This window comes from Salvelinus alpinus, chromosome 5, assembly GCF_045679555.1.
Source record: "Salvelinus alpinus chromosome 5, SLU_Salpinus.1, whole genome shotgun sequence".
NCBI lineage: Eukaryota > Metazoa > Chordata > Actinopteri > Salmoniformes > Salmonidae > Salvelinus > Salvelinus alpinus.
In genome coordinates, this window is record NC_092090.1 from 21,634,769 (window position 1) to 21,648,332 (window position 13,564).

A 13,564-nucleotide genomic window follows, 5' to 3' on the forward strand; every position below is an offset into this window, starting at 1 on the left:
AAAATAAATAAACATAGTAAATATGGGTATTTACGATGGTGTTTGTGCCTCACTGGTTGCTCTTTTCTTATGGCAACTGGTCACAAATCTTGCTACTGTGATGCACACTGTGGTATTTCACCTAATTAGATATGGGAGTTTATCAAAATTGGGTTTGTTTTCAAATTCTTTGTGGTTCTGTGTAATCTGAGGCAAATATGTGTCTCTAACATGGTCATACATTTGGAAGGAGGTTAGGAAGTGCAGCTCAGTTTCCACCTTGTTTTGCAGTGGTGGGAAAAGTATCCAATTGGTAGTTACAGTCTTGTCCGTACGGGAGTTGCAGCGATGGGACTCGGGAGAGGCAAAGGTCGAGAGCCATGCGTCCTCCGAAACACGGCCCTGCCAAGCCGCACTGCTTCTTGACACACTTCTCGCTTAACCTGATGTGTCGAAGGAAACACTGTACAGCTGGCGATCGTGTCAACGTGCATGAGCCCGGCACGCCACAGGAGTCACTAGAGCGCGATGGGACAAGTACATCCAGGCGGGCCAAACCCTCCCCTAACCCAGACGACGCTGGGCCCATTGTGCAGCATCATGGGCCTCCCGGTTGCAGCCAGCTGCGACACAGCCTGGGATCGAACCCGGATCTGTAGTGACGCCTCAAGCCCTGCAGTGCCTTACACCGCTGCGCCACTCGGGAGGCGCCTAAAGTCTTTTTGAAATCAACAAAGCATGAGAAGACTTTGCCTTTGTTTTGGTTTTGTTTCTTTGTCAATTAGAGTGTGCAGGGTACGGAAGTTAGGCACACAAGTATCATACCCCAAGACATGCTAACCTCTCACCATTACAATAACAAGGGGTATGATATTTTATGCCTCTAACTTTCTCATTCATCATTATTCACGATTCATTCAGGACTACCCGTAACCATGGTAGCATCCACATTAATGTAGAAGTGTTTAGAAACATTCTATTCTTATTTACAATAAAGCGACTTAAATTATTTACCATTAATTTCTATTGGGCACAAAATAATCATAATCACAACCAAAACTGCAAATGCATCCAACAAGGTTGTAGAGTCCCAAGCTTGATTTTATCATCATTGCATGCTAGGAATATGGGACCAAATACAAAAATGTTGACTACTTTAATAGGTCCCCTAAAAATGGGGGGACTATGTACAAAAAGCGCTAATTTGGATGAAAATACCCTCAAATTAAAAGCTGACAGTCAGTACTTTAACCTCAGTCATTGTATCATTTCAAATCCAAAGTGCTGGAGTACAGAGCCAAAACAACAAAATGTTTCACTGTCCCAATACTTTGAGCTCAATGTACTGTTTAGGTGTTATACAGCCAAGTTTACACCTTCACTATTGCACTGAAACGTTTAGTCCAGGTCTCCCTCTCCCCCAGTCTCTCCCTCCATTCATCCCTCCCTCCTCGGTGTCTCACCTGTTCAGGACTGGCGGCACCCTCCAGAATCTCAGTGAGTGTTTCTCCAGGTTGGAACCGGATCACATCCACGATCAGCCGCTTGGTGCTGGAGAGAGAAAGATAGGGGGAAAGAGACATAGGAGCTATTCTAGGGCGTCGAGACAACAGTAGTTTTTTTTAGCTGCTAGACTGGAATCGTAACTTTTAGCCGGTGTGAGCAGAGCGAAAGCCACTTTATGCTATTGTTCTTGGGTGTGAGCTGTGAGTCGAAATCTGGAAAATACAACCAGAGCGAACAGTTCTGAGCAGCGTGAGCCTCCCGTGGAGCCGGCGCTCACACCCAGGTTTCATTTAAATGAATTGGAGCGTCTCACGCTCTGCAAACGTTAGGCCTCCGGTGTAGCAGGCCAGAAAGAGGAAAGATGAGGTTCAGCTGGGAACGCACAAACAACTGAGGAGTCTGGGAACTAAATTTGTCCTCCTTTTGAACTAACACCTTGGATCTAACTGCTTTAAAAAAAAAATCTGTCCTCTCCATCTCCTCTCCATCTGCACTGATTGGAAATGAAACTTGGCAGGTGAAAACAATATGGTGGCAGCTCATCATTAGGCTGGCTTACACCTGGTCAGTTCTTTCAGATAAGAGCAGTTGAGAAGGCGAAGAGAGGACCGATTTAGACAATCGAGAAAGAGCCCTAAGGAAGTGTGTATTTTTTATTGTATACAAATATTACTCTTACTTAAGCAGTAGAGTCCTGGCGTCCATCTCGGCATTGGCCTCTCCGGGGAGGTCAAACTTGTTGGCGAGGGTGAGGGACACCTCTGTCTTCCCCATCGTCTCCCTGTTGGGGTCCCCTGGGGGGAGGGGGTTCTCACCTGGAAGGAGAACAGGGGACAGTTAGGGGAGAGGAAGTTGGGATTCTACAGTGGACGTGAATGACACATGAAATTGTGGGGAGGGTGGAAGGAAGCTCTAAGAGGGGAGACCGTTGACAGGTGAGACATTTAGAAGACTATGGTTTCTTCACTGATGGGGTAGAACAGAGCAGATAGTAGGAAACATTCATTAGGCCTGTTCCTTTCTCATCTAAACGGGCGGTGACCCGTTCCTGTAGGTTCATGCTCTACAACATTCGCAGAGTACGACCCTGCCTCACGCAGGAAGCGGCGCAGGTCCTAATCCAGGCACTTGTCATCTCCCGTCTGGATTACTGCAACTCGCTGTTGGCTGGGCTCCCTGCCTGTGCCATTAAACCCCTACAACTCATCCAGAACGCCGCAGCCCGTCTGGTGTTCAACTTTCCCAAGTTCTCTCACGTCACCCCGCTCCTCCGCTCTCTCCACTGGCTTCCAGTTGAAGCTCGCATCCGCTACAAGACCATGGTGCTTGCCTACGGAGCTGTGAGGGGAACGGCACCTCCGTACCTTCAGGCTCTGATCAGGCCCTACACCCAAACAAGGGCACTGCGTTCATCCACCTCTGGCCTGCTCACCTCCCTACCTCTGAGGAAGTACAGTTCCCGCTCAGCCCAGTCAAAACTGTTCGCTGCTCTGGCACCCCAATGGTGGAACAAACTCCCTCACGACGCCAGGTCAGCGGAGTCAATCACCACCTTCCGGAGACACCTGAAACCCCACCTCTTTAAGGAATACCTAGGATAGGATAAAGTAATCCTTCTAACCCCCCCCCCCTTAAAAGAGTTAGATGCACTATTGTAAAGTGGTTGTTCCACTGGATATCATAAGGTGAATGCACCAATTTGTAAGTCGCTCTGGATAAGAGCGTCTGCTAAATGACTTAAATGTAAATGTAAATGTAATCTTGCCCCTCTACATTTTACATGTATGAATATATGAACACAGCATCCTTATGTCTACGGTACTGACCAATGGGTGACTCTGGAATATCTAGGGTACTGACTGATGAGGGACTATGGAATATCTACGGTACTGACCAATGAGGGACTATGGAATATCTAGGGTACTGACCGATGAGGGACTATGGAATATCTAGGGTACTGACCGATGAGGGACTATGGAATATCTACGGTACTGACTGATGAGGGACTATGGAATATCTAGGGTACTGACCGATGAGGGACTCTATGGTGGGTACCTCTCCCAGGTCCTCCAGCAGCTCGTGGATGGGGTCGTTGTGCTCCGAGGCGATGGCATCCTGGTGGTCCAACAGCAGCTGGCGGGGGACGAGTAGGAACATTACAATGTGAAAATCTTTATTGTCCACACAATGTGGACATTTGCCTTTGGCTTCATATGGGAGCAAACACTAAAACACATTATCCCTCTGTGATACTGGCTATGAGAAAATACACTAGTACTTAGTCACAAATTGTACAAAATGACTTGGGTTCTTCACAACAGAGAAAAAGTAAACTCACTGAGATAAGTGTGTAAGAGAGTACTCATTTTTATTTATGAGGGCAGAAATAAGCATGTCTTTGTGTGTTGTGTGTGTGTGTGTGTGTGTGTGTGTGTGTGACTGACCGTGTGTGTGTTGATGACCTCCCCTATAGAGATGTAGATGACAGGTTTCTGAAGCGTGACCAGGTCAGAGTACTGATCCACGTTGAACTTGTCCTCCAATGACGGGACGTCACACGCCGCCAAGAAGAAACGCCTGCGGAGGGACAACAGAGATACAAGGAGGGTAAGAAGCTACGCACATGCCCCGCCCACCTCAGGACGCCCTCTTACCAGCCATTATTTCCATGTTTAAGTTGGGTGTAAATTCACGTGTCACAATTTTTGGTGGATGATTTATTTAAAAAAGAGAAGCAACGCATATTCTAACTCTTGCTTGTACAAAGAACATTTTCATTCATTCATTCCCGTCAAACACATGCCAGTCCCCGTCAAACACATGCCAGTCCCCGTCAAACACATGCCAGTCCCCGTCAAACACATGCCAGTCCCCGTCAAACACATGCCAGTCCCCGTCAAACACATGCCAGTCCCCGTCAAACACATGCCAGTCCCCGTCAAACACATGCCAGTCCCCGTCAAACACATGCCAGTCCCGGTCAAAGGATCAACAATGGCACGTGTTTTTTTTTATCTGCATCCATTTCAATGTTGACGCTTAGATGGGGATTAAACACACCAAGATAATATTTATAGCACAAGACAGAGGTAAAAGTGATAAATGTTTTCCATTTTCCATAGCATGCCCTAATGAACACGACCCATAAAGAATGTCCTCCACTGCACCTGAACTTCTGGTAGGAGCTGCTGAGGTACTCGTTGATGGGGTTGAGGTGGGCGTTGTCCCCCAAGAACATCTTGTTGGACGCGGCGTGCTGCAGCATCTTGGCGATGGAGCCCAGGTTCCGCCGTTGGTCTGTGGTCAGCTGACCTCCGGCCGACAGGTCGATGATGTCGAAGGCGTCGGGCGCCACGATGGCCGGATTCATGTAGCGGTAGTACAGCAGGTTACCCACGATCTGAACACACACACCCCCCCGTTAGATACAGTACTGTACCTCCTGTAGGCATCACCAAGCCTGGCAAGGGACACCAGTGAACAGGGTTTTACAGGTTGTATAAAACTGTTGCTGTGTCCCAGTAGTCTTGGACTCCTTTTCTTTATAGCCAATACATTATAGCCACTAATCTTGGACTTGAAAAAGTCAGGGAGAAAAGGAGACGAGGGAAGTATGCAGCGAAGAGGAAGGAAGCTTTTTAACAGAATTGGTATGCAGCCTGGGTGTTTGTAGAGAAGGAGGGGGGACTGTCACCTTGTCTTTCTGTACTCCTGCTGAGACATGTTCCAACAGAGGTGAGAAGACAAGGGAGGAGAGCATAGCTGTAGAAAGGGGAGGAAGAGAGAAGGAGAACAAGGGAGAGAGGAGAGATGGAGTTAAGGAGAGGGAAGAGGAGAAAGAGAAGGAAACCACATTCAGTAAAAGAAAAGTGATACCAAGTCAAGCTCACCAGGATAACAGTGCAAGTAGCACAGTAAAGCAGAGCACAGTAGAGCAGAGCAGAGCAGACAGTAGAGCAGAGCACAGTTCTAGCAGTACAGTGCAGTGTAGCAGTACAGTGCAGTGTAACAGTTGACTATGGTATAAGAATGATATGACACCTTTAGAAGCTCGTCCTCTGTAGCGTCGGGGAACTTCTCATGGAGTGTGTCCTTCAGCACCTTGGAGGTGAAACGCATCCCATACCTGACACACACAAAGACCAATTTCTTTCCCTTTCTAGAACGTATTTAGAACTGGTTTATTCCCTATATAAGTGACCCCATCTCATAGAAGTGATAAGCGTCATAACCCACAGTAGCTGGTTCATGTTCTGTAGAGCAGGGATGAAAAACAGGGAGTCACACAGGCGACATCAAATGTCTGCTGCTTCTCCTTTACAACATTTAAAACTATCAATTCATGTCACAGATTCCAGGTCTAAATCACCTGTTGATAAAAAGGCAAGGTTGAGAACTAGTAGATGTGGCGCTCGAGGGCAGTAGTAGTTTGGACCGACCCCTATTAAAAAGAGAGCAGCACGGAAATACAGTGGGGCAAAAAAGTATTTAGTCAGCCACCAATTGTGCAAGTTCTCCCACTTAAAAAGATGAGAGGCCTGTAATTTTCATCATAGGTACACTTCAACTATGACAGACAAAATGAGGGGGGGGAAATCCTGAAAATCACATTGTAGGATTTTTTATGAATTTATTTGCAAATTATGGTGGAAAATAAGTATTTGGTCACCTACAAACAAGCAAGATTTCTGGCTCTCACAGACCTGTAACTTCTTCTTTAAGAGGCTCCTCTGTCCTCCACTCGTTACCTGTATTAATGGCACCTGTTTGAACTTGTTATCAGTATAAAAGACACCTGTCCACAACCTCAAACAGTCACACTCCAAACTCCACTATGGCCAAGACCAAAGAGCTGTCAAAGGACACCAGAAACAAAATTGTAGACCTGCACCAGGCTGGGAAGACTGAATCTGCAATAGGTAAGCAGCTTGGTTTGAAGAAATCAACTGTGGGAGCAATTATTAGGAAATGGAAGACATACAAGACCACTGATAATCTCCCTCGATCTGGAGCTCCACGCAAGATCTCACCCCGTGGGGTCAAAATGATCACAAGAACGGTGAGCAAAAATCCCAGAACCACACGGGGGGACCTAGTGAATGACCTGCAGAGAGCTGGGACCAAAGTAACAAAGCCTACCATCAGTAACACACTACGCCGCCAGGGACTCAAATCCTGCAGTGCGAGACGTGTCCCCCTGCTTAAGCCAGTACATGTCCAGGCACGTCTGAAGTTTGCTAGAGAGCATTTGGATGATCCAGAAGAAGATTGGGAGAATGTCATATGGTCAGATGAAACCAAAATAGAACTTTTTGGTAAAAACTCAACTCGTCGTGTTTGGAGGACAAAGAATGCTGAGTTGCATCCAAAGAACACCATACCTACTGTGAAGCATGGGGGTGGAAACATCATGCTTTGGGGCTGTTTTTCTGCAAAGGGACCAGGACGACTGATCCGTGTAAAGGAAAGAATGAATGGGGCCATGTATCGTGAGATTTTGAGTGAAAACCTCCTTCCATCAGCAAGGGCATTGAAGATGAAACGTGGCTGGGTCTTTCAGCATGACAATGATCCCAAACACACCGCCCGGGCAACAAAGGAGTGGCTTCGTAAGAAGCATTTCAAGGTCCTGGAGTGGCCTAGCCAGTCTCCAGATCTCAACCCCATAGAAAATCTTTGGAGGGAGTTGAAAGTCCGTGTTGCCCAGCAACAGCCCCAAAACATCACTGCTCTAGAGGAGATCTGCATGGAGGAATGGGCCAAAATACCAGCAACAGTGTGTGAAAACCTTGTGAAGACTTACAGAAAACGTTTGACCTCTGTCATTGCCAACAAAGGGTATATAACAAAGTATTGAGATAAACTTTTGTTATTGACCAAATACTTATTTTCCACCATAATTTGCAAATAAATTCATAAAAAATCCTACAATGTGATTTTCTGGATTTTTTCCCCCTCATTTTGTCTGTCATAGTTGAAGTGTACCTATGATGAAAATTACAGGCCTCTCATCTTTTTAAGTGGGAGAACTTGCACAATTGGTGGCTGACTAAATACTTTTTTGCCCCACTGTATAAATTACTAGAATGGACATTCTCATTCAAGATGACGTTCAGTGACAGGTGGACAGGCAGCCATATTGAGTGTTGCCATGAGTGTTCCAATCAAATTGCTGTGTCTGAAGGGCTCTGTCCCTTCTCGTAATTCTATTGAGAACAGAGCTAGAGACACTTACGGGATTTTGTCCACAGAGACAATGATGGCGGACAGGAACTTGTCTGTGACCGTCCTCATGTTCTTGATGGACGCTTCCAGGCGAGTGCGCACCTCCTCGTGACTCATAGCCTGCTCTGGTGTTACCTCATAGGGTAGTTTACTGTTGGAGAAGAGAGGGGGAGGAGGGGCAAGAGGTGGTACAGAAAGGGGGGAAGGAAAGAGCGAGAGAAAGGTATACAGTCATACAATTTTACTCAGAAATTGTAACGACAGCTCTAATACTTTCCATCTTTGAACAGTTGACGCCAAACTCCAACTCCTCTCTGACAGTCTCCTCTGAACTCCATTACCCAGACTCCTCCTCCTCCTCTCACCTGGCCTCTCCAGTTTGTGTCTCCATCTGGTTGACCCAGCTCTTGTAGATGTCCACCGGGTCAGTCTTGATGTTCAGCGTCTTGTCGTCCATGATTTCCTTGACGACAGGTGCCAGGATCTGCCGCAGTGCATTCTGGCCCCGGGCGCCACGGTTGAAGCTCACCACCATCTTGATGACCGTGGGGTTGCCCGTGACGATCTCCTGGATCTGGTCCACTTTGGATCTGAGGACACAAGGTTAGGAACATGGTGAGACACTGCTAGACTGTATAAGTGTTTCTGTGTGGCTCAGTTGGTAGAGCATAGCGCTTCGTCGCCAAGGCTCATGTGTTCGATTCCCGCTAGGGCTACCCATATGAAAAATGCATGACTAAGTGGCATATGCTATGTTATAAACTGGGTGGTTCAATCCCTGAATGCTGATTGGCTGACAGCCGTGGTATATCAAACCGTAAATTTTTTACTGCTGTAATTACATTGGTAACCAGTTTCTAATAGCAATACCACAGCACGGGATTTGTGGTATCTGACCAATATACCACGGCTAAGGGCTGTATCCAGGCACTCCACATTGCGTCGTGCGTAAAAACAACCCTTATCCATGGTATATTGGCCATATACCACACCTCCTCAGGCCTTATTGATGAATCCTCATGTTTCTAGTATTAGCTCCTTACTTGATCTCCTCCTGCAGGGCGGTCTTGAAGAGTTTGAGCAGCAGGTACTCCTCTCTCTGGTTGGAGGCGTAGTTATACAGGGTGAAGATCACAGAGTCCATGAACTTAGTGGACTTATTCTGGGGCATCTGGAAGATCAGCTTGGCCAGGTAGGTGGGGTTGGTCTGCAGGGAGGACAGAAAGGAAACACGTTAACTACGGTTAGATTGGATGTTTTCCTGTTACATTTCTGTAGTCTGTCTAGCTTACTGTCACCTACAGCATTTTATGTTTCTCAACTGTTTGCGAGTGGGATTCTCTTTGCAGTACAGCTTTGCTAACTGTTTGAAGATAGATATGCGTTTACACACAGCATCTACAGTACCTGCAGCAGGTAGAAGAGATACTGATAGGCCTCCAGCTTGAGCCTCTTCTCCTTGCTCAGAGCCTTCAGGCCTCCTCTCTGTTTGTTCATCATCATCAGGTTGGACAGCTCGCCCTTGTTCTTCTTGGTCAGCTTGTTGCTGTGGGACACCACCTCCTGCAGGGTGATCTTGTTCTTGACCAGCAGGCCGATCTTGATGTCCATCAGGTTCAGGTCATTCTCCAGCTGCTGGTTGGAGCGGATGTTGGTGACCACCTCCTCCCGGAGCCTCATCAAGTCCAGCTCTTCCTGGAAGTCCTGGTCACTGTGGTCCAGGAGGTGGACAAACTTCCGCACCACCGCCATGGGAGGGTCATCAGCGTTGACTGTGTGAGAGAGACAGTGAGAGAGAGAGAGAGGGATTCAGTCAGGATGGAGTTGTATGTGGCAGAAAGAACAGCTGGGAGACGAGACTCCTTACGGAGACGAGACTCAGTGCGGAGACGAGACTCAGTGCGGAGAGAAGATGGTGAAAAGAGAAAGCCAGTGGTGGGTGAGGGTTCTCATCATCATCATACTCACTGAGTGTCTTGTAGTCGTCTCTGGCTTTGTTGGCTCTGATGAACGCCTGGATCTTCACCACTTCATTGATCTGCCACAACAGAGCAAACAGCAGTCACTTCACTGATCAAGAACATGACTGTGTCCCAAATGGCACCCCGTTCCCTTAATAGGGCTCTGGTCAAAAGTAGTGCACTATATAGAGAATAGGGTGCCATTGGGACGCAGAAGAGAGTAAATGTCAGTGGATGTGTCAGGCGAGGATATAAAGAGTTAGATGTGACGTCATATGCCTCCCGGGTGGCGCAGTGGTCTAGGGCACTGCATCGCAGCGCTAGCTGCGCCACCAGAGTCTCTGGGTTCGCGCCCAGGCTCTGTCGCAGCCGGCCGCGTCCGGGAGGTCCGTGGGGCGACGCACAATTGGCCTAGCGTCGTCCGGGTTAGGGAGGGTTTGGCCGGTAGGGATATCCTTGTCTCATCGCGCTCCAGCGACTCCTGTGGCGGGCCGGGCGCAGTGCGCGCTAACCAAGGGGGGCGGGTGCACGGTGTTTCCTCCGACACATTGGTGCGGCTGGCTTCCGGGTTGGAGGCGCGCTGTGTTAAGAAGCAGTGCGGCTTGGTTGGGTTGTGCTTCGGAGGACGCATGGCTTTCGACCTTCGTCTCTCCCGAGCCCGTACGGGAGATGTAGCGATGAGACAAGATAGTAATTACTAGCGATTGGATACCACGAAAATTGGGGAGAAAAGGGGGTAAAAAAAAAAGTAAAAAAAATAGATGTGACGTCATACAGTGATTACAGAAGACTAGAGAACAGACAGGCCTGGGCACAACATATAACTACAACTCACCTCAATCAATCACATTTATGTAAAAAAATAAAAAAAAATAACTTAAATTGCACTGTTGGTTAGCTGATAATTAGTTCCTGGTGTCCCAGGTAAGTAAGCATTTCACTGTAAGGTCTACACCTGTTGTATTTGGCACACGTGACAAATAAACTTTGATTTGATTTATAGTAATTCACCCTCAAACTCAACGCTGCACCTGGAAGCCAGTTCCACTGCGTTTCTTCATTGTTCCCCTTTAATCAGGGACTGATTTAGACCTGGGACACCAGGAACTAATTATCAGGTAGAACAGAAAATCAGCAGGCTCCAGATCTCGTAGGGTAACTTAAATATCTTGTAAAATAAGGGTTAACTAAATAAATCAACTCACATGGTCCTTGAAGTGCTTAAGGCGGTCTCTGTACTTCTTGCGAGCTTGGTGCATCCTCACCATCGACTGGATCTAAAAAAATTAATTAAACTAGGTCAATACTAAGAAAGCTTTGAAGTTCACCAAAAACCTCAGATTTAAAGGAAAAGCAGCAACACAGGCTCATGTTCATTAAGGCCCAAAAGAGAAGAAAATGGACTGAAACAGGGAGGGACAACCTGGCCTTGTCCAATAAGAAAAGCAAATGTTTATTTTGCAAAGCGTTTTAGAATGTTGCATGCCCCAATGAACAGGACCCACCAATCAAGGTCATGTATTGTTGTTTTATTATAAAGAGGGCTACACGTACAGTAGGTGGAGACCTTACCTTTACAGCATCCTCGCTGTGGTCATTCAGGTACTCCTTCCTCTTTATATAGACCTTCCTCTGCTTGTAGCCTCTAAAATGAGCCTGTAAGATAGACAGACAAATATACAGGACCAGTGTTAAGAAGCACAGGAACATTTTTAGGGCCAGATTCACAGACAGTTTGAGTCCTAGACTAAAAATCCTGCTCAATGGAGAACCACCAATGAAAGTGCTCTTAGACAAGGCTTAATCTGGGTCTGGGACACTGGCCCTTAAAGTTCAACATGGCAATAAAGTGGTACAATGTTACCTTTAAAAATGTCAGCAGTTCCCACTTGGCCCAAACCCTTCAGTGTTTGTAGAACTGGATAGATATACTGTCGAAGGCTTAGGGCTTAGGGAATGATGTGAGACTAGCTGTGTAGCACTGGGGTTGTGTATGTTCTATCACATCTAGCCATGGTTTTTATTTATTTAACTAGGCAAGTCAGTTAAGGACAAATTCTTATTTACAATGATGGCCTAGGAACAGTGGGTTAACTGCCTTGTTCAGGGGCAGAATTACAGATTTTAACCTCGTCAGCTCGGGGATTCGATCCAGCAACTTTTCGGTTACTAGCCCAAGCTCTACCTGCCGCCCCTGGAGTCCCATAGGCATATAGAATTAGGAGTCCCATAGGCATATAGAATTAGGAGTCCCATAGGCATATAGAATTAGGAGTCCCATAGGCATATAGAATTAGGAGTCCCATAGGCATATAGAATTAGGAGTCCCATAGGCATATAGAATTAGGAGCCCCATAGGCATATAGAATTAGGAGCCCCATAGGCATATAGAATTAGGAGCCCCATAGGCATATAGAATTAGGAGCCCCATAGGCATATAGAATTAGGAGCCCCATAGGCATATAGAATTAGGAGTCCCATAGGCATATAGAATTAGGAGTCCCATAGGCATATAGAATTAGGAGTCCCATAGGCATATAGAATTAGGAGTCCCATAGGCATATAGAATTAGGAGTCCCATAGGCATATAGAATTAGGAGTCCCATAGGCATATAGAATTAGGAGTCCCATAGGCATATAGAATTAGGAGTCCCATAGGCATATAGAATTAGGAGTCCCATAGGCATATAGAATTAGGAGTCCAATAGGCAGGCGCACAATTGGCCCAGCGTCGACTGGGTTAGGCCGTCATTGTAAATAAGAATTTGTTCTCAACTGACTTGCCTAGTTAAATAAAGGTTACATTTAAAATATATATATATATATATATATATATATATTTTTTTTTTTAAAGTGTGTACTGTGAAATGTGTAATGTCTATGGGTGAATCTCAATTGTATTTCCTTGATTGCTCGCGCCGCCTCTCCTCACCTTCTCAAAGCGCATTGGAGGAGAAGATCCGATTGGAGGTATCTCAAGTGTTCTGCTCCAATGAACTTTGAGAAGGAGATGAAAGGATGTGAGGCATCAAGGAAATATTAAGATTCACTCCATGTCCAAAGGAAGGGAAGAGTTTGACCTCTGACCTGTATGGTGGTAATGGCAGGGTCCTGGGATTTCAGGAAGTCTTTTCTCTCCTTCAGGCCTTTCCTCACCAGGTAGCCACGGCATCCGGCCTGCAGCTTGGCAATCAGGCTCTCATTGGCCAGCCACAGCTGCTCCCGGTTGTAGGTGGTGGTCACCCCGGAAACCACAGACTGATTGACAACAGAGAGCCAGTCACACACAGGCCCACTTACATAATGACATACTATCAACAACACAGCTTTAGGTGTGGCATTGGAAGGTGTGTCTGTTTTTAGCAAAAGAGATGGGAGTTAAGTGAGAATGATAAAGGAAAATCTCACTCAAATGGCAAATTCACCTAATCGTACAGATACCAAGAAAGTAGTCTGTATGGACCATGACAGTGTTCAGACTTGGGATCCATGCACTTAACTACTATTTTTTTGGCAAGTCTACTATTGATATTATTGAATGATTTATATTAAAGTCTGAGTTGCGCACAATGATCTCAACTATACATTCGCCCGCATGAGCATAAACAATGTAAGACTTGAGGTTGTCCGCTTCGCTACAGATGAGTTTAGCATTAGCATTTCATTTAAAAACAATGGGAGTGGTAGGAGGAGCGCTGTTAGCATGCTCCAAAAAGCTAAATCACCACAACACCACAGTACTGCGGCCTGTTCAGAAGGGTGCAGCGTTACAGACCGTCCACATAGAAATGGATTTTGTAGAACAGATGAGTCTCATGTAAGAGGGAATCATGCATGTTCTATTCATTAAAATTCTATCTGCAAGGTTCTGAATGTTTCACCTCAATGAATAC

General features: G+C 46.4%; 1 protein-coding gene across 1 annotated transcript in view; it reads right to left on the reverse strand.

Annotated features, from left to right (window-relative positions):
* Positions 1-13,564, reverse strand: part of iqgap1 (IQ motif containing GTPase activating protein 1) — a 58,923-nt gene that overhangs the window by 3,678 nt on the left and 41,681 nt on the right. The window contains exons 19-32 of the mRNA XM_071400967.1: positions 12,759-12,929; positions 11,244-11,327; positions 10,877-10,948; positions 9,679-9,748; positions 9,118-9,482; positions 8,754-8,917; positions 8,076-8,300; positions 7,721-7,861; positions 5,527-5,611; positions 4,653-4,885; positions 3,930-4,062; positions 3,516-3,618; positions 2,165-2,300; positions 1,443-1,530 (exon numbers count right to left, since the gene is read on the reverse strand). Coding sequence (XP_071257068.1) covers positions 1,443-1,530; positions 2,165-2,300; positions 3,516-3,618; positions 3,930-4,062; positions 4,653-4,885; positions 5,527-5,611; positions 7,721-7,861; positions 8,076-8,300; positions 8,754-8,917; positions 9,118-9,482; positions 9,679-9,748; positions 10,877-10,948; positions 11,244-11,327; positions 12,759-12,929 — 2,070 coding nt within the window. The remainder of the gene's footprint in view (positions 1-1,442; positions 1,531-2,164; positions 2,301-3,515; positions 3,619-3,929; positions 4,063-4,652; positions 4,886-5,526; positions 5,612-7,720; positions 7,862-8,075; positions 8,301-8,753; positions 8,918-9,117; positions 9,483-9,678; positions 9,749-10,876; positions 10,949-11,243; positions 11,328-12,758; positions 12,930-13,564) is intronic.